The sequence below is a fragment of the Zalophus californianus genome, chromosome 6 (assembly GCF_009762305.2).
Source record: "Zalophus californianus isolate mZalCal1 chromosome 6, mZalCal1.pri.v2, whole genome shotgun sequence".
NCBI lineage: Eukaryota > Metazoa > Chordata > Mammalia > Carnivora > Otariidae > Zalophus > Zalophus californianus.
In genome coordinates, this window is record NC_045600.1 from 63,661,127 (window position 1) to 63,686,229 (window position 25,103).

The following is a 25,103-nucleotide window of genomic DNA, read 5'->3' on the forward strand; positions in this document are numbered from 1 at the left end:
GCTGACATTAAACCCATTTTTTTAAGTAACAAATCTCAGTCAGACTTCTCTAATCAAAATAATGCATTTCTTCAGACTTTTCTCACTAGACTCACTTTCAAATCTTTTATGATATTTATTACATCTCTCTAAACTCTGTTTTCATGGTTTCTTTCAAATTGTGAAGTCTATGATAATCCTCATTTTCCAAGCTACTATTGCTAATTAAAAATTATATAGATGGGGTGCCCAGGTGGCTCAGTCAGTTGAGCATCTGACTCTTAATTTCGGCTCAGGTCATGATCTCAGGATTGTGAGATACAGCCCTGCATCCAGCTCCATGTTGGGTATGAAGTCTGTTTAAAATTCTCTCTCTCTCTCTCTGCCCCTTCCCACTCTTCCACTCTTAAAAAAAAAAGATTACACAGCTGGGCAATCTGATAGACTTATTGGGATACATTGACAGTTAATGTGCCCATCCTGAGCTCTAAATACATCAGTGCATGTAGCTAAGATACATGCATACCCAAAGATTTTCCATAGTAATATGTGTCAGAAGCTACCAAGGTTAATTTTCCCATGTCTTAACCATGAGTATTCACATGCATAAAACATGTGCTAGATCTGAGACTTTTAGATCACCTCCCAAAATCATGATGAAAATATATTAACCATTCAACAATCAAAAAGTATTTATTTAGCACACTTTTTGGTGAAAAAACTTTTTCACCAATAAGCACCATACTGAAGCCACACTCCCAAAACACTTGACAATGAGCATCCAGTTTCCCTGAGAAAATACCCTCTAAAGAATTCACATCAACCAAAAAAGAGATTCCAGTTACAAATCTGGGCTTTGGGAAAATAAAAACAAATTAACATCTTCATATCTATCAACAGAAAACTAAGCTTTATTTTCCAGTTTCCTGGGATTTGGAACATGCTTTGGGGTTGCCAATTTAATGGGCATTTCATGTGAGTTCTGTTCCCATATAAGTACAAAAAAAATGATGGAAAAATTAGTACCAGGTTACATTTACTTGCATGGTATATTCCAAAATTAAAATATATCAAAGATACTGAGAAAAGTTGACAGTGGTCTAAAGCAGTAACTACCACCCTGTCCTGGCCTTGATTTGGAGAAAGACATAAATTTTATCCCATGATCCAACATATATATGTAATATATGTATATACCTAACCAAGTTGCACAAACAGTATTTATCCTTACTTCAAGTAATTTTATTTCATTGTTTTAGCTCTTTAATTCCTTAAATTGATTTTACAACATACTAATGAATTGAGAAAACAGTGCTGTTCTTGGAAAACAGCGGTCTAAAGGGCAAAAAGAAAAAAATATCTACTCTTCCTCCCAAAGAAAGATATTTGGCCTTCAATCTTAAATTGGTACTCACTTAACTTTAACTTAAGATGTGTTAGAAATCAGAAACTGCCCAAAGATGGTAAAATTGAGTGTTTTAGGCTGTAGCCCTTGGTCATATTAAGACCAGAATCCTCCAAGCTCCAAACTGTTGATGTCAGAATTTTAGTTTCATTCAGAGTTCCCTTTATCGAGATTTTCTGAGAATCCTCGGGCATATTTTAGATGTGCCCAAGAATCAACTCTGGCTGTTGCTCACTGTCCTGGCCAGCAATCCCCGGACTCCACAGCTGCCACTTTGGTAGACCTCTGCCACCTCAAGCAGAGCTCAGCTAGTTATGCTCCAGCAGTGGAAGAAGAAACACTCTTTCCTCTAAATCTGCTGTACAAGGGGAGGGAAGAACTCCAGGCAGAGAGTCAACTAAGATGGGTGCTCCAAGTCACACTCACAACCTCCTCCCCTCACTGAGTCCCCATGCTGCCTGGCTGGCTGCTCAGGATGGGCTCCGGGGCCAGAAACACACTTTACCACAAACTACCACGCCCCTCCTCACCCATTCTCCCTCCTGCACTGGGACAAACTCCTTGCCCCATGATGAGGGTGAATTCTCTCCCAAGAGCCCCATCATCCCAGGACTCCCATCACTTTCAGTCCATCAGGCCCATCTGATATGCCAGCCTCAGCTATAGAGAGGATTCAAGCCGTTTTTCCAGCAAGCCCTGCAGACCCCATGTAAGTCACTGGGTATCTGGATCCACTCCAGATGTCAGGCACATCTCAGTCTGGATACAGCCCAGTCGGAACATCTTGTAAACAAAGTCTCTGTTTAATGTTCTAACTTTGAGAACCAGGCCCAAATTGAAGAAACAGACACAAACTTTTTCTGGAGGTGGCTGAGAGTACAATTTATCTAAAGTGGGTTATTTGGGGAGCTGATTCCAGCTAAGTCACATTAAAACTTCTATTTGTCATGTAGCCATATAATTTAGCCTATGCTAGTTAGTCTAAGCCTTGCCTCTTCCCTGTCATGTTTCCAGGAACACAAATAATATTCTAAGAAGACTGTTAATCAGGAAGCAGAGGTGCCAAATTTGCCTATTTAGTATCCAAATGAATTTATCCAGACGAGAAGTCTCAGTTAAAGTCAAAATCTTGTAAGGTTTTCAGTCTGGTTTTCATACACAGCACAGCTTCTGAATCCAAAAGAGGAGGAGGAGAGGGGGAGTTTCTAAAAATGGTTCAGCTGGCTTCTCATAGTTCTTACTAAAGAATATCTGGAGACTAAGAAGTAAAATATGTGGATGACATTTTCAGCTTAAAAACAAATTGGAGGCACGCCTGGGTGGCTCAGTCGTTAAGCATCTGCCTTCGGCTCAGGTCGTGATCCCAGGGTCCTGGGATCGAGCCCCGCATCAGGTTCCCTGCTCTGCGGGAAGCCTGCTTCTCCCTCTCCCACTCCCCCTGCTTGTGTTCCCTCTCTTGCTGTCTCTCTCTCTCTGTCAAATAAATAAATAAAATATTTTTTTTAAATGGGAAAACTACATAGTATAATACATTGCATCATTTCCATATTTTAATCTTAAGGTTAAATGTTTTTATTCACTCTCTAGAACAATCACTTCTCCACCCCCCAGCATGGGAACTTTAATAATAGTGCTTTGTAGTTCATCCTGGGGGTTACAATAAACTTCCCCTAAGAACCTGGAAATAAGGTTAGTAAGTGTAGTCTCTGATGAATAAACTTTAAGATCAACACAATGACCAGAAGATAAGCAAAATTACCTTTAAAGAAAAAGAGTGGCTTCGAGTCTCAAAGACCTAAGCATATGCATACTGAAGAAAATCATTACCAAAGAAGGAGTCAGACAGAAAAGTGGGGAGGAGGAGGAGGACCAGGCACAGCCACCTACAGAAAGAAGTCACCTAGACCCCCCAGTCCCCACCCCATGCAGATTCTCCTACGCAAGATCTCCAAGATTGCTGAGCTGCTCAGATTCTCCCTGATGAGAAAGTAACACCCCAAAAGTACTTGGGCCTTGATTCATCCAATGCCTCTGTCCTAATTCAATCCCCAACAAGCAGCCTTCCTTATGTGACTTCCAGTGTAAGCCCATCTATGAGGAGAGAAGGCACTGACCATACAGACTTGGACTTAACCACAAATGTGAACTGAGCCCCTATCAAATGCCTGGCTCTTGTCTTGGGCAACAGGGATAGAGTGGAGAATTAGACATTTGAGGTCACTGGGCTAACACTGTCTAGTAAACAAATAAATAAGATACTCATAGTTATAAGAACGATTAATTAACTAATTAATTAACTGAATAATGAACTAGATAATTGCTGGGAAAGGGGATGGGTATTTCAAGAACAGGGGTCAGGAATAGCTTCTTTGAGAAAGTGACATTTAATGTAATTGTTAAAATGTCCCTATTACCTGAAGGAATCTAGAGATTCAATGCAATCCCTATCAAAATACCAGTAGTATTTTTTACAGAATTAGAACAAATAATCCTAAAATTTGTATGGAACCACAAAAGATCCCAAAGAGCCAAAGCAATCTTGAGAAAGAAGAACATGGTTGGTGGTATCATAATGCAGACTTCAGGATATACCACAAAGCTATAGTAATCAAACGGTATGGTTCTGGCACAAAAACAGACACATAGCTCAATGGAACATACTAGAGAGCCCAGAAATAAACCCATGCTTATATGGTCAATTAATCCACAACTAAGGAGACAAGATTATGCAGTGGGAAAAAGACAGTCTTTTCAATAAATGGTGTTAGGAAAACTGGACAGCTACATGCAAAAGGATAAAACTGGACCACTTTCTTATACCTTACAAAAAATAAACTCAAAATGGATTAATGACCTAAATGTGAGATCTGAAACCATAAAACTCCTAAAAGAAAACATAGGCAGTAATCTCTGCACATCAGCCTTAGCAACATATTTATGGATATGTCTCCTCAGACAAGGGAAAGAAAAGCAAAATTAAGGTATTTGAACTACACCAAAATAAAAAGCTCTTGCACAGCAGAGCCTAAATTCCTTTGGAACTTCCAATGTGCCTGGAGCTTTATGAACAAGAAGAAAACAACAGGAGATATGGCCAGAGAACCAAACAGGTGCAGAGCCACAGGAAGAGATTTCGGGTTTATTATGGCCAATAAGAAGCAAGGGAGTAACATGACCTGATTTAAATTTTAAAAGATTCCTTTGGCTCCTGTGTGGAGAATAAAGTGCAGGGTGGTAGAGGAGGCTTTAAAAGTAACCCAGGCAAGCAGTCACGTGGCCTGTCTAGGGTGACAGCAGTAGCGCTGGGGAGAAGTGAATGGCTTTAGGTCATATTTTGGAGATGGAGCCACAGGACTTCAACAAAACAAAAAGGCAACTTACTGAACAGGAGAAGATATTTGCAAATTATCTATCTGATAAGGGGTTTGTATCCAAAATATATAAAGAATATATACAACTCAACTCCAATAATAATAATAATAATAATAATACAATTAAAAATGGGCAAAGGATCTGAATAGACATTTTTCCAAAGAAGACCTACAGATAGCCAACAGACACATGAAAAGATGCTCAACATCACTAATCATCAGGGAAATGCAAATCAAAACCACAATGAGATACCACCTTACATCTGTCAGAATGGCTAATATCAAAAACATAAGAAATAACAAATGTTGATAAGGATAAAAGGAATCTGTCATGCACTGATGGTGGGAACATACTGTAGAAAACAGTATGAAGGTTCCTTAAAAAATTAAAAATAGAAATGCCATTTCTATTCTTTGGGTCTTTACCCAAAGAAAACAAAAACACTAATTCAAAAGGTATATATATCCCTATGTTTACTGCAGCATTATACACAATAGCCAAGATAGAGAAGAAATCCAAGTATCCATCCATAGATGAATGGATAAAGAAGATGTGGTATATATACACAATGGAATATTACTCAGCCATAAAAAAGAATGAAATCTTGCCATTTGTGACAACATGGATGGACCCAGAAGGCATTATGCTGAGCAAAATAAGTCAGATAAAGAAAGACAAATACCATATGATTTCACTTATATGTTGAATCTAAAAAACAAACAAGCAAACAAACGAAAACAGAGGCTGAGCCTGTCCTGAGCATTTTTCAAAAGCACTTTTCAACTGATTTTTTTTTTTTAAGGATCTAACCTTATGTTTATTTTTATTTTTTTATTAAAATATAATATATATTTGTTTCAGAGGTACAGTCTTACACAATTCACCGCACTCACCATAGCACATACCTTCCCCAATGTCCATCACCCAGCCACCCCATCCCTCCCACCCCCCTCCACTCCAGCAACCCTCAGTTTGTTTCCTGAGATTAAGAGTCTCTTATGGTTTGTCTCCCTCTCTGGTTTCATCTTGTTTCATTTTTCCCTCCCTTCCCCTATGATCCTCTGTCTTGTTTCTCAAATTCCTCATATCAGTGAGATCATATGATACTTGTCTTTCTCTGATTGACTTGTTTCACTTAGCATAATACCCTCTAGTTCCAACCACGTCATTGCAAATAGCAAGATTTATTTTTTGATGGCTGCATAATATTCCACTCTGTGTGTGTGTGTGTGTGTGTGTGTGTGTGTGTGTGTATGTGTGTGTTTACACCGCATCTTCTTTAACATTTCATCTGTCGGTGGACATCTTGGCTCTTTCCACAGTTTGGCTATTGTGGACATTGTTGCTATAAACATTGGGGTACAGGTGCCCCTTCGGATCACTACATTTGTATCTTTGGGGTCAACTGATTTTTTAAGTTCTATGTCCACACGATGATAGAGAAAACCACAATGACAAGACATAGAGCAAGCAATGTGAAAGGGAGTGTGAGGCACAAAGACAAGTTAGGTGCAGGTAGCTCCTTTTTTTGTATGTTTGCCCTTCACCAAACACAGCACAACCCCTGCCCAACTCTCTCCTAGGCTTGCACCTCCAGATGTTAGAACTTGGCTGCGCCTCTGCCTGACTGCTTGATGATGATTCAGACTCTGCCAGGCAAAGATAGAGGAAGAAAGTTGCTAGGCAGAGGGAACAGGAAAAGCGCTGAGGCCAAGAACTAGCCTAACATTCCTTTGGAACTTCCAATGTGCCTGGAGCTTTATGAACAAGAAGGAAACAACAGGAGATATGGCCAGAGAACCAAACAGGTGCAGAGCCACAGGAAGAGATTTGGGGTTTGTTATGGCCAATAGGAAGCAAGGGAGTAACATGACCTGATTTAAATTTTAAAAGATTCCTTTGGCTCCTGTGTGGAGAATAAAGTGCAGGGTGGTAGAGGAGGCTCTAAAAGTAACCCAGGCAAGCAGTCACGTGGCCTGTCTAGGGTGACAGCAGTAGCGCTGGGGAGAAGTGAATGGCTTTAGGTCATATTTTGGAGATGGAGCCACAGGACTTCTGGATAGACATATGCGTGGGCTGGGGAGTCATATTTGGGCTTGGCAAGGTGCCGTGCCTTCCACTGAAATTAGAAAGATATGGGGGCAGGAGGAATTAAGAGCTTTTCAATAGGCATATTTGGTTTGAGATGCTCACTTAAAGACACAATTAGAGATGTCAGTTAGGCAGCTGGGGTTCCTGGGAGAACACTGGGATAGATATATAAATTTAGGAATTATCCGTACCTGTATTGGTCCTTAAAGCCATGGCATTCCCATCCCTGTGATGGTTACTTTTCATGGAAATTAATAAACTGAGTTATGCACCAAGGCGGTAGGAGCCAAGGTGGGATACCCCATAGCAGATGGCTGGCCTTGCCCAGGCTGGGCCTTCCCCTCTGCTTTGCCACATCCCTTAATTGAGAGCAGCTTCTACACAGTTGTTTTGTTGTGTTTTCACATATAAAACATTATGCCCAAGTTCCCCTTCTATTTTGTGGATCAATGTGGAGATCTAAGAAACTGACATCTATTTAAAAATCTTTTAAATGCATCGAGGTGCTTGATTGAATAAAGAAATATTACACAAAAAAAGGGGGAAATTAAACCAAGCAGATTAGGAGACCAAAACTAAATCCTTGTATAGATTAGGCCTCAGTTCACTGACCAGAGTTCATTGACTTTGGGCTCAATGCGGAAGAGCTCAATTATTACAGAATATTTGAGAACATAATGGAAAACGCTGGTTAAGTCATTTGATGAAATAAATTGCAAAAAAAAAAAAGTAATGATAGAATCCCTAAAATGAAATTAACATAAAACAATTTCAATTCATCCCCTTAGCAGCCATTAATGAACTATTATGTGATTACTATGGTGAATTCCTGCCCTTCTGGGGCTCCTCTTTCAGCAGGGGAGACAGACCACACTGTGGAACAGGGCAGGATGGAGGCAGGGGCAAAATGCTTTTGGACTAAGGAGAGAGGATGACAGACAGTTCCAAGGAGAAAAAGACAAGCAAATCACCCTAGAGGTGATTTCTCAAACACTAAACATAACCCTGGTTAATGATATCAAAACTTTACATGCCAGTTTGAAATTTAAATTTAAATTTGCATGTATTACTGATGTGATTAAATTAACAGACACATTCATGTTTTTAGGAGCCCTTAGCAGCATTTTTAGTGGAGTCTTCTCAAGATATTTCCATTTCCTGCCCCCCAAATTCTCCTTTAATCTTTTACCATCTTTTCTGGTAAGATTTGGGGGAGCAATAGTCAACTTTCCTTACAACCCCAAACCCTGTATTTACTTACTTACTTATTGACATGTAAGTGCACTTAGAGGGAACAGAGGAAAGGAGTGGTGAGGTGGAGCACCCTTACTTCCATTTCACTCCAGCCTCGGGGAGTGGGAGAGCTGCTCCTTCGATTAAAGGAACCCTATATCAAGGACTGAGACACACCATTTCCTGTTGCCACAGTGAAGAAACAGCTCAGCTTGCACTGAAGCTGGTTCCTAGCCATCTCTCTGTTACCATTTTGCAACTTCTTCCCAAGATCCTGTGGAAAGACCACACAGGCCTGCTTAAGCTGGGAGAAGCCCAACCACCTTGCCATTCTGGCTTTTTTTGTTTTCTCTCTCTCTCCCCCAATTCCCTCTTTCCCTCTCTTGGACACTCTCTCCAATGCGGCAGCTGGGCTCAGGACCTGTTGAACCAGCCTGAGAAGGCTGAGCCAGCCATGCTCTAGGCTTTGGGGAACATGCTCTCTTGCCTTAACTGCCCATCCTCTCTTCTCACACTGATGGCTGCAGACTACAAACCATTTAAGTGTTAAGATCCAAGAATCTGTTTGGTCTTTGGTTTCAGATCATTTAGGATGAATGAGCTTAGGTAAAAGAATTCTCCTTAGGATCTCATCTAACTCACTAGAAATTCCCCTTAGGGTTTGGGGCCAATGCCCAGACTGGCTATAAATCTGCCTTGCTTTGCTGGTCATTAACCTGAGTGTGTGTTTGCCTCAGGGACCTGGAAGAGAGGAATGACTACTACAGAACAAGATTCACTGTACTTTGGGGTCCCTAGGCCAAAATCTTTAGTAATAGCACTCTTTACTAGCACCTCCATTTCACTATTAACAAAAGTCAGGCTTTTCAAGGGCTCTAGAAGCCACAGATATTTTTTTACATCTGAACTCTGAATGAGTTGTTAGAAAAGCACCTTTGTTCTGCATGATGCATTATACCTGGATGAAAGGACTCATTCTAAAAGGAGAACACCGCCCTTCCCCCATCATGCCAGAATCCACTCTTTGCCACAAAGGCGGCATCAACTGCAACAGAAGATAATAATCATACACCATACTCACAATCACAGCTCAGTATGATATGAGAGTCTTTTCATTAAGCCTTTTTATAATACTTTATTCTCAAAACTGATTTCTATGACACTGCACCAAAATGCCCTTCTCTTTCCCCACTTCTCCACATTATCCCCTAAGGTCAATTTGATTCTAGATGATCAACCCATGAAGTAAAATCAGGAAAGAATGAATTCTGTCCCTGTGTATCAAATCTCCTATTCTGTTTTCCTTCCTGGAGGTTTCCTCATTGCAAGTTACAGAATGCAGGCTCCAGGTGCTACAACCTTTTTCAGACTTCTGTCTAGCATGGACCTAAGTCCAGAGACCTTCCTTACCTTTAGTTGAACTAGATGCACATCCACATGCTTGCTGTCTGAGTCCTGCTGGACTGAATAGGTTAGGTCCCGGACCCTCTCGGAGGTCATCCGGAGCCAGGTCTCGATTTCAGGTAAGTGGAGGACAATCTTCCAGTCAGCCCCGGTATGCAGTGGAGGGGGCTTTTCATACTGCTGGTCAGAATCCATGTCCTTCATTGCCTCTCCTCCCTCACCCTCCTCCACAGTGGGTGTCAAGTTGATGGCCATGGGTGAAGCATCAGTAGCCATGGGATCCAGGTCCTGTGACCTCAGTGGGGAAAGTGTCACGCTCATGGTTAACATGGAGAAGTCTAAACCTCACTTCTTTCCAAAACAGCTGAAAGGCAAGAGGAAAGAAGAAAGCAGGAAAGAGTCAGACAAGATTGCCAAATAAAGAAATGATACTTCGCAGAAGAAACAGGATTTCTAAATTAAGCCAGATTTCTAAATTAAGAAACCATAGCTCATAGCAAAAACAGAAGGAGGTGTTGTGAGTTTCTACATAGTAGCCCCAAGACCCAGCATATAATAGGAATGCAAAACCATGTGGTATTGCCTACCTCACCATCCATTCTCTCCTCATTCCTTACTAATAAAATCCCGATTTTCAGCTGTGCATATTTCTGCCAAGAATTTAAAACTATATTTCCTATCTCCATGGCTTCCAGGTATGGCCATGTGACTAATTTCTGACCAAGGGGATGTAAGTGGAACTTTTGTACAGAATGCTTGTAGAGCTGCATAAAGGGAGCTGACTTAATTAAGGAGGTGCCTTCTTTCTGCCCTTCTGTGCCCCCCCTTCTTCTAGCCTGTAATGTGGGCTTGATGGCTAGAGCTCCAGTTGCTATCTTGGACCAGGAGATGCTCTGGGGTATGCTAGTAGAGGAAGGTAGAGCAAGGTGGTGGGAACATGGATCCCACAGGATAACAAGGAGCTATTGTATCAGTCCTAGCCTCTGCCCTGAACTTCTTTTATTGAGAGAAAAACAATATCTGGTTATAGCCACTATTACTTAGGGCTTTTCTACTACAAGCACCTAAGCATCATTTTGGCCATTATAACTAATATATTGAATACATGGGATAAGCAGAGAGGGAACATGTTCTAATTAACAAAAACACTGAGCTGAATTCAGGGGAGGTTGCTCCTTTCTACGATATGTTATGTAAATATATATCATGTAGTAATTCCAAACATAAAGTTTGCCAAAAAGTATAAATCATGTGGGTTAGTATATACAGTATATCTAATTAACTCTTAACTTAAATTACATTATTTGGTTATGTTGAAATTTTGAGGGGCTTCTGGGATTTCAAGAGTAATAAATTGCTGTGAAACATGTAACATTAAAATGTTAACTAAGAGGCACCTGGGTGGCTCAGTTGGTTAAGCAGCTGCCTTTGGCTCAGGGCTTAGGTCATGATCCCACAGTCCTAGGATCCACGAGGCAGCCCCAGGCGGGCTCCCTGCTCAGTGGGGAGTCTGCTTCTCCCTCTCCTTCTGCCCCCCCTTCCCCCACTTGTGCTCTCTCTCTCAAATACATAAATGAAATCTAGTAAATAAAATGTTAATTAAATATATTTAAAACAACATAAGTGTAAGTAATAATAAAGTTGGTAAGCTTAAGAGTAAGCTCATTTACTAATGTAATGATCTAAGCTATATAATTTATCTTTCTTCTAGAACAGTTTAATATAAAATAACAACTTTTAGGATCTTGTACTTTAAACATTTTATAGAAACATTATTTTTAGTTTCAGGAGCAGGTTCTTCTACTCGAGGTAATGGGTTTCTTTTTCTTTTATTAGATTTTTCTGGTTCTACACATTCTAGCTCCCTTCCCCAAAGATGAAAGGTGACTGAACAAAATATGAAATTAAATGTGATTATCAGAAAGTAGCCTGTATTTCTTGAGATTCTTAATATTCACTTAGTAACAATAGCAAAATTATTTTACCTACAAAAATAGAGATTGGGGGAAGCTCCTAATTTTACCAGGAACATGTAACTTTCCATACAGAAATGGGTACAGAGAATAAAAAGACTTACTGAATTGACAAAAACCTTAAGAATAAGTTATTCCTATGATATATTATTTCAGAAGCCTTCCAATGCTGCAGTGTACTGCCCCCTCCTGATTTCTTGTACATTTAATTTTTAAATTAAATGATAAGCAGCTTTATGGACGAATTTTTGAAAGCAAAGTTATTTGCAAAACTAAAATGTCATAAAGTAGGTTTATCACTTTGGTACCTGCCTTAGAGAATGGTTTTAGGCTTCAACTCAACAGCTTTCTCCACCTGATTGCAAGAGGGACAAATCCATACCCCACATTTTTTTTTAAAGATTTTATTTATTTATTTGAGAGAGAGAGAATGAGAGATAGAGAGCACGAGAGGGAAGAGGGTCAGAGGGAGAAGCAGACTCCCCGCTGAGCAGGGAGCCCGATGCGGGACTCGATCCTGGGACTCCAGGATCATGACCTGAGCCGAAGGCAGTCGCTTAACCAACTGAGCCACCCAGGCGCCCATACCCCACATTTTTAACGACACTTCCATACAGTTTTTTTAAATAATACTAAACCTGGCCATTTAAAAAAAAAAAAAAACCCGTTAAGAGATCAGAACTCCAGGAGCGATAAAACTCCAAGAAGAGTGAGCTACCACACTATTTATTCATACCCTAGCCTCAGACAGGCTCTGGTTCTGATTTCCCAAAGCGCTTTTAAAGTTTTAATCAATCCGCTGCTCTCTGGGGGATCTGTTTAGAATCACAATCCCAGAGAAGGAATCTGATACACAAAGGTTAATAAAGGTTTCCCGCAGAAGGTCATAGAATTGGTGATAAATGAAGATGACGCTGGTGTCACAGTGGTTACCTCTTCTAAGAAACCAGACTCACCCAAAGTCAGAAAACTAAATGCCAGGGTAATGTACAGTGAACTGTTTCAGCCAAAACCACTCACCCACTCAGACACCCAACCCCAGATCCCTCCCAAGCTCCCTGCACAACTGAAAAATGATGCTTGGTCATTATGTTTTCTCTGAAACTCCTAAATCAGCATAGGGCCTTCTCTGGAATATACATCCTACTGTAAACTAAAGAACATACTAAAAAATTGGCTCAAAGCAATTTATGTCCCAACATACAACATTTCCATATATACCATCAGGCTGTGCACTAAACAGGCACAGGGCAGTTCTGTGTGGGGCAAGAGGCTCCACATTTTGGGGTCTCAGTTTCCCCATAGGTAAAATGACAAAACTGGACTAGATGATGAGTGAGATCCCATCTGACCGTAAGAATCTGTGATTACCTAGGGTTATTTATCCAGAGATTTCAAAGCCATTGGAAGCATCCTGCCTATACTGAGAACTGTGCAGACACTAAGTGCTGGCCTTCCATTTTACCAAAGCACATGAACGTTATCAATAGATTTATCCTACTTAATGGAAATAAAGTAGTACCATGCAAATGCCTTTTGTCAATTATTATTTACATGTTATGTGTTGCTAATTCCTCCCAGAGAAACAAATACATGAGATCTTCTCCCCTTATAGTTTGAAATTAAAGACTGATGATAGAGATGTGGTTATATATGTAGAGGACACACAGAACAAGATAAAAATATTAAAAATGTAGCTGGGGTTCATCACACATGAGTAAAGGGTAAGGAAAACTTACAATCAAGCTGCAAAGCAAAATTTTCCTGCATCTATAAAATTTCAACATGAACATGAGGTTTCCATATTTAACTGACCAGACTGGAAACAAGAGAATTCCCGTATCTCAGAGAAGTAAAGCAAAGCAGTGCCCTACTGAGGTTTTACTTCAATTTCTGTCTATTTTCCCTCTAGTAGACCTTTGCCACTGGGAAAGGAATATCATATGTGTCATAACAGCGTAGCAAGCCTGGAAAGTGGCATAAAATTGGTTAATTATCTATTTTCATGGAAAGTAATTACTATAAACATTTAATTTTCAATTCTAGTAGCACACATTTAATGTACCATCCATGGATAACCAATCTCTATTTTTGATTTTCACAAAATCACATCTGATGTCAGAGATAAATTTATAATTTAAAGGAAAACTGCTTCATATTTTAGAGACCTATAGTAACAATCTTTGTGTATATGTTCCTGCCCCTATAAGGACTACTCAAGCTTGCTTTCCCATCAAATTAATTACTCCATTTGAATGCAAATAGCAGGAAATTCAACACAAGTCTATTATATGTTCTTCTAAATACCATTAAGTTTTGTATTCTTCCTTTATAAGGCATCTTGCGAAAAGATTCCTTCCCAGTCAGAGCGAAACTTTCTTTTAAAGCCAGCAGACAACTTCTGATGATGCAAATGAAAGCAGTGACCCAGATGTATACAGGTGCCCAACCACTTCCTCAGGTTCCAAAGGTGTGTGACAGGGGTGATCAACCAGCTTTTTGGAACCCAGTGACCTCCCCTTCCCCTCCCCCATCAAACGCTTAGCTGTGGCCACCTCTCCAGCATTAGAGATAATACCACCTTTATCCCAGCGGCTGTTAAAAATACATAAGTCAAATCCTTTCCTTTCCACAAATCCAAAGAAGATTCAACATTTAAAGTACAAAACATGCAAGCAGTAAAGATTTTAAAGCTTTTTTTTTTAATTTGTGGGAGGGCTTTTCCCAGAATACTCTATTTCTCATCCTATACAAACAGAAGAAACATACCATGAATTGCTTACTAACAAGGATTGGTTCTGCTATCTTCCTGACAGTCCACAGATTTTTAGTTGAAACCTGATGTGAGCAGAACGCATTTGACTAAGTCACATTTAAATCAGAGAGTGTTCTTTGACCAAGCTAGGAGACAAAACATGCAGCTACACACCCATCAAAGCTGCGACCTCTTTTTCCCTTCTCTTGTCGTTTTTCCCTCTTAAATAAAAGAATAGAAAAGCCGGAACTCTGCCGCATGTACTCACTGTAAATGCTCTTGTCCCTAAAGGTCCTTCAGGATTAAGCGTCTGCCTCCTCCTTCTCCACCCCCCTCGGGTTCTCTTCCTGTGGCCAAATAAGATAAAGGCTGGTATCAGGGCTGCTCCACTCCAGCAGGACACGGGCGAGTCTGTAGGGCACCGGCTTCCTATGCCCTCCGGAGCCTAAATCTCTTACACAGAGAAGGCTACTCTGCTGTCCCTATTTGGAAGCTTATGTATAAGCTCCAGGCCTGTGCAGTTAATAGTTAGGTCTTTTGCAAACAAGCCGCGATAAGTGAGCAGAGAAAAAGGAGACAGTTGCCAAGACAAGGATCACTATGGAAAAGAGTGTCTGGGTGGACAGAGCACATCCAGTCACGGTCCAGAAGAACCAAGACTATGTATCTAAAAAACAGAGCAATCCTAAAACAGAATAAATTAATAAATTTATAAATAAACAAATAGCACTACATTAACATAACCAGCTGACAAAGCCAATCTGAAGGAAATAGGTTCAAGTTCCCTCTCCTTTCTTAGGAAGAAACTGTTCTTTCCAAGTAAGAACATCATCATGTGTATAGTTTGAGAGGCAGTTTTACCAACCATGTTAAATAACCCCAAACCTAAGTACTTACTCTCAATCTTTCTATGCTCTGCTTACTCCCCAAAAAACAAGTGAGAGACTAAAGCATAATTCTAGCCAAGTTAACAGATCTGCTTGCTACAAAGCACATGTTACAAAACTGAGATAGAGAAAATTGTTAGGCATCACTAAGTGTCCTTTTTTCCTCCATCTTCATTTCTTTTATATTCTCATAATCATTATTCACAGAACCTATTCATAGAGACAATGAATTCTGAAAGGGAAAAAAAGTTCCACTGGAATGTTTTCATTTTTGTCTAAGGTTAGCTCCCATGCTTTGACTGCATTAAGAAAAAATAAATAAACTTAAGAGGTGTACCCTGTATCTGATTCCAGCATTCTAGAATTGGGCTCTGCAAAGAAAACATAAAAACAAGTCTAATAAATTGCTGAATTAAATGTCATGGCCTACCTAGATGAATGAGGCTCTAATTCATCATCTGGTTTTAAATCTTGCGGCCTGTGTATCTCCCTGGTCTCTTGCAAGGTCAAACATTGGGAAACTTTAAATAGCTCTAAGCTTTTTAAAAGAGGGGAGCCCAAGAGTTCCTGCCAAGTGTTGTTAGATTTTTACTTGGAGGGGGAAGAGAGAGTGGTTTTTTGTAAGATGCTCCTAAGGAAGTTTCCATAAACACTGTCTGATTCCTCCTTCTCCTCAGCCCTCTACTCCTGGCCCCAAGGCCTCCAGCATTCACCTGGAGTAACAAGGTTTAGCGAGATCACTGCCATAACCCCAGATTAGTCTCACTTTCTAATCCTCCTGCCACAACAGAGCAGCCTGCAAGCAGATTTTCATGAGAAGGACTTCAAGTGATGGGGTGGTGGGGAGGGGCCAACATATAAATAGTGGGGCCCTGACAGATTTCTGCAATTAAAAAGATTTTCTTGGTGTTATCACTGATGTTTCCTCTCTCTCTTTTTTCCCCTTTAATATGTCCTTTGTGCATGGCTGTGTCCCCAGGCAGATGGTTGATTATATCCTGCTAATCACACAGAGACCTCTCCCAGTCTCCCTTCAATCATCGCTAACTCCCTCATCCAGAGCATAGGGTCTTCTGTCAGCCGTAACACACTTCATCAATCATCTTCCTTCCTCAGCCTCTCCTCCTTCCCCCCACCCCACCCCCATCCCGGATTATTTAAATCCTTCTCCTGTGGCACAGACACCCAGATTGACTCCTCTAGTCACCATACCTCCCATGTTTTCTTTCCCCCACCACAGCAGTCGGTTCCTGTCACTCAGAGATTCATTTGGCTACATCAACCAGTCAGCTGCAAATGGTACCCATGGTCATGAGCATGCAGACCTGGATTCAATGATGAGTGTTCATATTTCTTACTCCCACCCCAAGTTGCTAATGATCATCTTTAAGCATTAGGCAACTACCTTTCTGTTATTCAAGAAAATGTCTTGAGAGGAAATGGACTGTAAAACTCTAATCCATAACCTACACAATTGTTGCTCTTGTCAATGCTATTAACACAAAGAAAATGAAACAAGATTCACTTCAAATCAACTGACATTACTGAGAATCAATTTTATATAAGGTGTTATGGGTATATATGACTCATTATGTTTGCCCTCAAGGAAATTATAATAGGGACAGTTTCCCTCCCTCCAACTCCCCTCGCCCCCGCATGCACGCAGGCACACACACTCACCCACTCATACCTATTACACAAGCAGGATATGAGCCAAAAAAGCCCTGTGAGGCTCCAGTGGATTGGGGTTCATCCTGAATGAAGGAAAGATAAGGAGGAATATTTTCTGATACAGTAACATTTGAGATAGGCTTGTAAAAACAGGTATGATTTAGATGGGCAGGGATAAAAGGGAAATGGGTAAAGAATTCCAGCCTGGGGGGGACATCTCAACACCAAGAAGTTGGAAGAATCATCAAATAATTCAGCAATGAGAGGAAATGAGAGCTTGCTGGGGACCAGAAACAGATAATGCTCCAAGGTAAGTTGTGGACATAAGAGTACTGCGAAGACCATACTATGGAGTTTGGAATGAACCTCACAAGGAGCAGAAACTCCAAAAAGAATGTAAATGAAGAGATATAGGATGACAGTTGTATTCTAAAATGGAACAGGAAGGGTGCCTGGGTGGCTCAGTTGGTTAAGCGACTGCCTTCGGCTCAGGTCATGATCCTAGAGTCCCGGGATCGAGTCCCGCATCGGGCTCCCTGCTCAGCAGGGAGTCTGCTTCTCCCTCTGACCCTCTTCCCTCTCGTGCTCTCTATCTCTCATTCTCTCTCTCTCAAATAAATAAATAAAATCTTAAAAAAAAAATAAAAATAAAATAAAATGGAACAAGAAAATCAATGCCCGTACTCTTATTTACCAAGAAAACGAAAGGAGAAATCAGCATTAGGAAAGGATCAACATCCTCTTTTCCAAGTAGATTTCATTAATATAAAATGTAACCTTAAAAACCTCTTTCTAGACCAAAAAAAAAAAAAAGAGAAGAGAAGGAAAGAGATAGAGGGACAGGGAGCCTACAAATCTGACTTTCAGATCAGAGTGATTAAAGGAGTTCTGTGCTCTGTCCTACCTACTCCATTAAATATAAAAGGAATTCTCCATTTTTAGTTCTCCATTAACCCTAGTATCATAAATTTGAAGTGGAAAATTTTTAGGGATTATTTTATGCAATGTTGTTACTTTTCTCCTGTTCTAAAATTATTTTTAAATTAATTAAAAACTAATGCATATTAATTCAAACATTGTAAAAATAGGTAACGTTGAAGTTAAAAGGTTCTCTTCTATTCCTATATTTTCAACCCCAGTCAATAAGTGATAAGAGGCTATTTTTCTTTTGTGACCTCATTATGTAAAGTAGAAAGGAAATGAGCCCAAGCACTGTTTATCTTTAAAGATTCTGAAGCCTAAATTAGATGGTCTGTATTAATGCAGCAGTATATAAGTGTTTGCTAACTCGGTATTTATTTACCTGGTGCTAATAGGTATTCTACAAGAAGTTGCTACTGACAAATAAATTGAGAGTGTTGTGTGATTTCTGGTAGAGATAGCAAACTGAATATATGTATCTAATTTTGCTTCCTCTAGAAATCCCACTAACACCACTGAAGAGGGTTTTTTTATGTGGGATTTTTTCTTATTTTTATATAAACACTCCAAAATGGGAGAAAAAACAGTTTTGGAAACTGAAAATTAGATGAACAAATGATAAATGCCTTAGCTGACTCAAGAAAGCTAAATCCAGGGGCACCTGGGTGGCTCAGTCGGTTAAGCGGCTGCCTTCAGCTCAGGTCATGATCTTGGGGTCCTGGGATCGAGCCCCTGCTAAGTGGGGAGTCTGCTTCTCCCCCTCTCCCTTTGCCCCCCTGCCCCAGCTCCTGCTCTTTCTCTCTCTCAAATGAATAAAATCTTTAAGAAGGAAAAAATAAATAAATAAATCCTAAACCAGCAGAGCAGAGAACAAAGAACCAACCTGCTTTTACTTCAGAATCCTTTAAGCATTTTGGAATTGGTAGAATCAGGTACCTCTGGAAATGGAGATGGAAGACTGTAGAGTGAAGAATTAAATTTACAAAAAGAAAAGTCTGACCTTTGTCCCAACTCCAAGGAGGTAATCTCTATATCTTAGAATTTCCAGAATGGCAGGAGTATTTTTTTGTTATTTATTGTGGGCCCCTCAGACCACTCCTGACAGTTTATGCTAACAAGGTTACTCAGGATGGAGACTAGCCAGACAGAAAGACCAACCATGTAATTAGAGGGCTTGGGCTTTAAGCAACCACCAGCACAATCATTTATCAATCATACCTAAGTAAGGAAGCCCCAGTAAAAACTATGGACACTGAAACTCAAGCAAACTTCCCAAGTTGGCAATACTCCACGAGTATTGTCACACATCAATGACAAGAGGGCAATGCATCCCTGAGGATGTGGACATTTTGTGGTTGGAATCTTCTCAGTCCCAGATTCCACCCTATATGTTTCCTCCTTTGGCTGGTTCTGATTTGTATTCTTCTGCTATATTAAACTGAAATCACAAGTATAGTGCTTTCCTGAGTTCTGTGAGTTGATCTATCAAATTATCAAATCTGAAGGAGTCTATGAGGCCCTCCAAATTTATAACCAGCTGGTCTGAAGTAAGGATAGCCCTGAGGACCCCTGAACTTGCAGCTGGTATCAGAAGTCTTGGGCATACTTGGCAGCCTTGGAGGACTGTGCCCTTTACCTTGAGTTTAGCCTAACTCTGGGTAAAGAGGCAATAACACATTGAGATTAATTTTGATTGAACAATGTTTAAAAATAAGTTAGAACTCTAAATCTTTCCTTACTTTGTGTTGCTGGGTGGTTGCTCCCACGCCCAATTCTGGAAGAAGACTGGAGGTTTATTCTCCAAAAAGGATCAATCAAAAGGTCTGTGGACTTGGGGACAGTGATCAGTTGAAGACAGAAGTACCTTGAAAATGGTGGAGTGAGTTAACATACCATTCTGAGTGCCAATACCCCCCTTCCTGCCAGTCCTCTCTCCTAACTTGATTCTCCAAAGCCTTTACCCTCCAGTCAAGGGACTAGAGATACCCCTTCCAAGATATCTGATCAGTCCAAGAAGACAAGATAATAAAATTAGCACATCCAGATCACCCTACAGTGACATTCACAGTCAAAAGTCCTGTCCACATATTCAGAGCATTCATTCAGTATCCTAGTCTCCTACTTCTAAATATGATCAGACACTCAAGGATTAGCACAGATTTAGGGAAAGGTCTAATATGGATAACAAGCCCAAAGTAAGCAACAAAAAACCTCAACCTGGAGGAAATAGGTTATGCAAGCTGAAGATGACTTGACTGAAAAAGAAAGATTATCAGAGATAAGGGGTGCCTGGGTGTTTCAGTCAGTTAAGCATCTGCCTTCGGCTCAGGTCATGATCCCAGGGTCCTGGGATGGAGCCCCACGTCGGGCTCCCTGCTCAGCAGAGAGTCTACTTCTCCCTCTCCCTCTGTGCTCTTTCTCTCTCAAATAAATAAATAAAATCTTTAAAAAAAATAAAAATGTTTAAAAAATTATCAGAGATAAGATACTGTATCCATAAAACAAGAATAGAATGTTATTTTTAAAAGAAATATTTTTGGAACAAAAAAGAACTTTGGAAAAATAAAAACATGATAGCAAAAGGGAAATCTCAATATGATCGCTGAAAATAAAGTTGAGAAAATCTCACAGAAAGTAAAGCAAAAAGATAAATAGACAGAAATTAGGAAAGAAAAGGTAAGATAATTAGCAACCAATGTAGGAGGCCCAACATTTGGAGAACAGGAGTTCCTGAATGCAAAAGGAAAGAGAAAGGAAAATAATCATCAATGAAATCTTTTAAGAAATAGAAGGACATGAGTTTCTAGATTAAAAAGACCGACCTAGTGTATGAAAATAGACAAACACTAAGGCACTTTATTTGGAATCTCAGAATATTAGGGAAAATGAAATTTGGGTTAAAGGTAGAGGCATATACAAAGAATCATAAATTATATTGCTTTGGATTTCTCAACAGCAACTCTGATATTGTGATTTATAATAAGAAATATATTTTTGGTCTATGTCCTCATTTCTGGCAGAGAACTCCTAAGACTTGGAATTTCCTAAGCATAAAGCAACAGGAGCATCTTTTGTTATAGCATTTGGCCTTTTGTCTTTGGTTCCCAAAATAGCACCAGAGCCATAAAGGTGAAAAGAGTGCACTGTTCATAACAACCCTTTCAACCACACCTGAGTTTATGTTAATGAGGTGACTTCTAGCAAGCCCTTAAGGATGGGGCTGCTTGCCAGAGGAATCAACCATGATTAAAGGGTTTGAACTTTCAGTCCCAGCTCTCAATTTCAGGAAAGAAGATATGGGCTGGAAGTTGAATCAACCACTAATGATCAGTAATTTAATCAATTATTCCAGGTATGAAGGCTCCATAAAAACCCAAAAGGATGGGGTTCAGAGAGCCTCCAGATTGGTGAACAAAAACACATCCACAGGGACAGAAGCTCCTGTACTCAGGACCCTTGGGGACGTCGCCCTATGTATCTCTTCATCTGGCTATTCATTCATATCCTATAATTCTTTTTTTATTATTATTTTTTAAGATTTTATTTATTTATTTGAGAGAGAGCATGAGCAGGGTGAGGGATAGAGGGAGAAGCAGACTCCCTGCTGAGCAGGGAGCCCAACTCAGGGCTCGATCCTGGGACTCAATCCCAGGACTCTGGGATCATGATCTGAGCTGAAGGCAGATGCTTAACTGACTGAGCCACCCAGGTGCCCCTCCTTTAATATCTTTTTGTATTAAGCTGGTAATCTCGTAAATAAACTGTCTTCCTACATTCTGTGACTAGCTCTAGGAAACTACTGGGACTACACTGAAATAAAAAGGTTTTGTACATCAAAGGAAACCATCAACAAAAAAAGGTGACCTAAAGAATAGGAGACTATATTTGCAAATGATATATCTGATAAGGAGTTAATATCCAAAACATATTAAGAACTTATACAACTCAACACCAAAAAAACCCAAATAATCCAATTAAAAACTCGGCAGAGGACCTGAACGGACATTTTTGCAAAGAAGACACAGATGCTCAACATCACTAATCATTAAGGAAATGCAAATTAAAACCACAATGAGATATTACCTCACACCTGTTACAATGGCCAAAATAAAAAACACAAGAAATAACAACTGTTGGTGAGGATGTAGAGAAAAAGGAACCTTCATGCACTGTTGCTGCAAATGCAAACTGGTGCAGCCACTGTGGAAAACAGTATGGAGGTTAAATTAAAAAACAGAATTATCATATGATCCATGTAATTCCACTACTGAGCAGTAACCCAAAGAAAACAAAAACATTAATTCAAAAAGATGCACCCCCTGTTCATTGCAGCATTATTTACAATAGTCAAGATATAAAAGCAACCCAAACCCAAGTCTCCAACCATGGATGAATGGATAAAGAAGTGGGGTATGTGCGTGTGTGCGCGCACACATGTGCCTGTGTATATAATAGAATATTACTCAGCCATAAAAAAAAATGAAATGTTGCCATTTGCAACAACATGGATGGACCTAGAGGGTATAATGCTACATGAAAAAGTCAGAGAAAGAAAAGTACCATATGATTTCACTCATATGTGGAATTTAAGAAACAAAACAAACGAGGAAACAAAAACAAAAAAGCAGACTCTTTTTTTTTTTTTTTTTAGAGAGAGGGGGAGGGAGAAGCAGAGGGAGAGGGAGGGAGAGAGACAATCTTAAGCAGTTTCCACCCCCAGCATGGAGCCTGACTCCAGGCTCAGTCTCAACCCTGAGATCATGACCTGAGCCAAAACCAAGAGTGAGACGCTTAGCTGACTGAGCCACTCAGGCATCCCTAAAAGCAGACTCTTAAATACAGAGAACAAACAGAGAGGAGGTGGGTGGGGGGATGGGTGAAATAGATAAAGGGGATTGAGAGTACACTTACCTTGCGAGCACTGAGAAATGAACAGAATTGTTGAATCATTATATTGTACATCTGAAACTAATATAACACTGTATGTTAACTATGCTTGCATATAAAAAAGAAAATACTCAGGAAGTAGCCATACCATTCTATTGTTTGGAGACAGAGGTCGATACCAAAAAACAGTTAAAAGATGAAAAGTGGTTGCCTCTGGAGAACAGGACATGGAAAATAAGAGGGTCTGGAGACTGCTGTTTGTCTTAAACCTCTGAATTACTAGACTCTTAAATATTTGTTTACAAATATAACACTTAAAAATATCTAGATTAAAAAATAAAACAGTTTCTTAATTGCAGGACGAGGCTTTAATACTTTCAAATACACTGAGCATCTCTACATAGGGGTGCATTAACTCCCAAACTCATTTGAGTAGGAAAATTATTATTTTTTCTATTTTGGTAGAGAATGTCACAAGATTGGGGGGGGCACTTGATCAAAATACTAAGTTTAAAATTGTGCCTACCCATCTCCTAAAACACCATAGTTTTTAATCCAAAGTGCTTACTGTGACTCAGTTCAATAGGTTTTCATTCAAATAATCCCTTTAAGAAAGAGCTGCTTCCTATGAACGAAATCTGATCTCAGGATAAAAGCCATAGGTGATTAAGTGATCAAGTTGAAGGTGAGATTATTTTATTATTTGTTCCACAAGTAGATATACTCTGAAGTGAATGACTTTTATTTTTGAAGACAACTGAATCAGAGTGAAATACCAAATAACGACTTAAGCCAAATCTTTCAACTAATATTACATTTGTTTTTGCTGTTCGTGCTGCAACATGAGAACACATCAAATAACTACCCATACTGCTGTTCTTCCATAAACAGAAGGCATTTTACGGGTGATGAACTCTCATAAAGACCAGGATTTTCAAAAGCATTATTTCCTATTCACTATTATTTCCTACTCACCCTAACCTCCCAGACATGCAAAAGGGATTTTCTTTACAAAATTCTGATGTCAGATTAAAAAATACTAATGGGGGATGGCAAAGACTCTTCATACCCAAAGATCTGACGTGATCAGAGATCTTCCTTCTGAATGTCCTTTATTACAGAAAGAATAATTAAAGGTCTGGCACCATGTCTGCTTTTCAAAGAAACACTTTCAGCAGGCAGAATCTTATTTTCTTTAAATATATTACAATAGTTTTGCTTAAAATGCATCACATTCATTAAGTACTGGCAAACATTTCTCCCCAACCAGCCATCTAAATTGAAAGTGAGTGACTGATAAAATACAACTTGCTCTGACATGAATTAGTGTTTTGAAAAATAATCCCTAGAATAAAAGTTACATATCATGGACTTTCAAAGAAAAAAATACATATTTTCTAGTGAAAAGTAAGAGTATAAGCTCATAAATATTTTTGTGCTGTGTATTCTGGTAGATGATAAAAGGATAGGGCACAGACTAGCTTAAGCATAAATTCACCTTCATTGAATTTTTGTCTTTTTCCTAATAAATTATTTATTCTCTTGCTTAATGAAATAAATAGCAATAACAGAAAATGCTAAGTAAGGGTTAATGACTTAAAGGCCTCTAAAAAGAACCCAGCAGATCCTTCATCAACTCTAGAAAATTAGTTATAAACTAAATATTGCTAGATGCCTTGCCAGATCTTCCTTTCAGCAAAGACAGAAAAAAAGTGTTTGTTTTTTTTTTAATTTAGGCACCCCTCTAAACCACAGGAGTACAAAGCCCAAAATGCCGAACATTGTTAACAGACTAACCCATACACTCGCCTCTCTGCCATGAGAGTGCTAAAGTCTAAGCTAAAAGCTAAACCCTCCGGCCATTTGATTTTATCACTCACCACTAACCAAGTCTAGCAGTGGTGCGGAAGAAAAGGAGGAGCAGGTTCCCAGACACGTCATCATTTTCGAGCCTTTCACTTCTGGCCCTACTTAGATGAGTCTTCAATAAGCTCTATAATCCACGCGCATGAGCACCTTGCTTTCATCCAAGAGTGATTCGGACGCTTAAAAGCTGTCTCCTCGGCTTTTTATTCTTATTTTTTATATCCTTTGTTAGCAACAGTTACAACTGATGTGACAGAAACCACTGGTCCTTCTCCAATAGGCTCTAGAAATCATCCATTTATAATTTTTCAATTAATGCCTCAGAATCATATCATACATCACATGACACAGCTACTTTTGGTCTTACTTAGTCATCTGCAACCAAATACAAATGAATCTCAGACAAATTCTGCTTGTCATAGCTTCTATTCACTGTGGCCTTTGCCCTGATCCTGTCATTGTTAATAGTTCTATATGATTCAAACACTGATTTGGATACTCAAGGTCCTTTGAATGAGTTTCTTCAGTAAGAAATGTTACTTATGCCTGAAAATGAACAATCCAGAATATTTTATTAACATGCAGCTGACTCAATTTTTAAAATAAGAGCATTTAGAATGGCCCTTTAATTCAGCTGCAGTCTGAAAGGTGAGTTTTGT

At 39.6% G+C, this 25,103-nt stretch overlaps 1 protein-coding gene across 5 annotated transcripts in view; it reads right to left on the reverse strand.

Annotated features, from left to right (window-relative positions):
* Nucleotides 1-25,103, reverse strand: part of AKAP6 (A-kinase anchoring protein 6) — a 503,914-nt gene that overhangs the window by 374,932 nt on the left and 103,879 nt on the right. For 3 of the 5 annotated variants that reach the window (XM_027570975.2, XM_027570978.2, XM_027570980.2), the window contains one exon: nucleotides 9,491-9,848. In XM_027570975.2, the coding sequence (XP_027426776.1) occupies nucleotides 9,491-9,814 (324 nt within the window). In that variant the 5' untranslated portion in view covers nucleotides 9,815-9,848. Of the gene's footprint in view, nucleotides 1-9,490; nucleotides 9,849-14,386; nucleotides 14,407-14,480; nucleotides 14,560-25,103 lie in introns of those variants that run through there. The other 2 variants (XM_027570977.2, XM_027570979.2) reach the window with 2 other exon arrangements.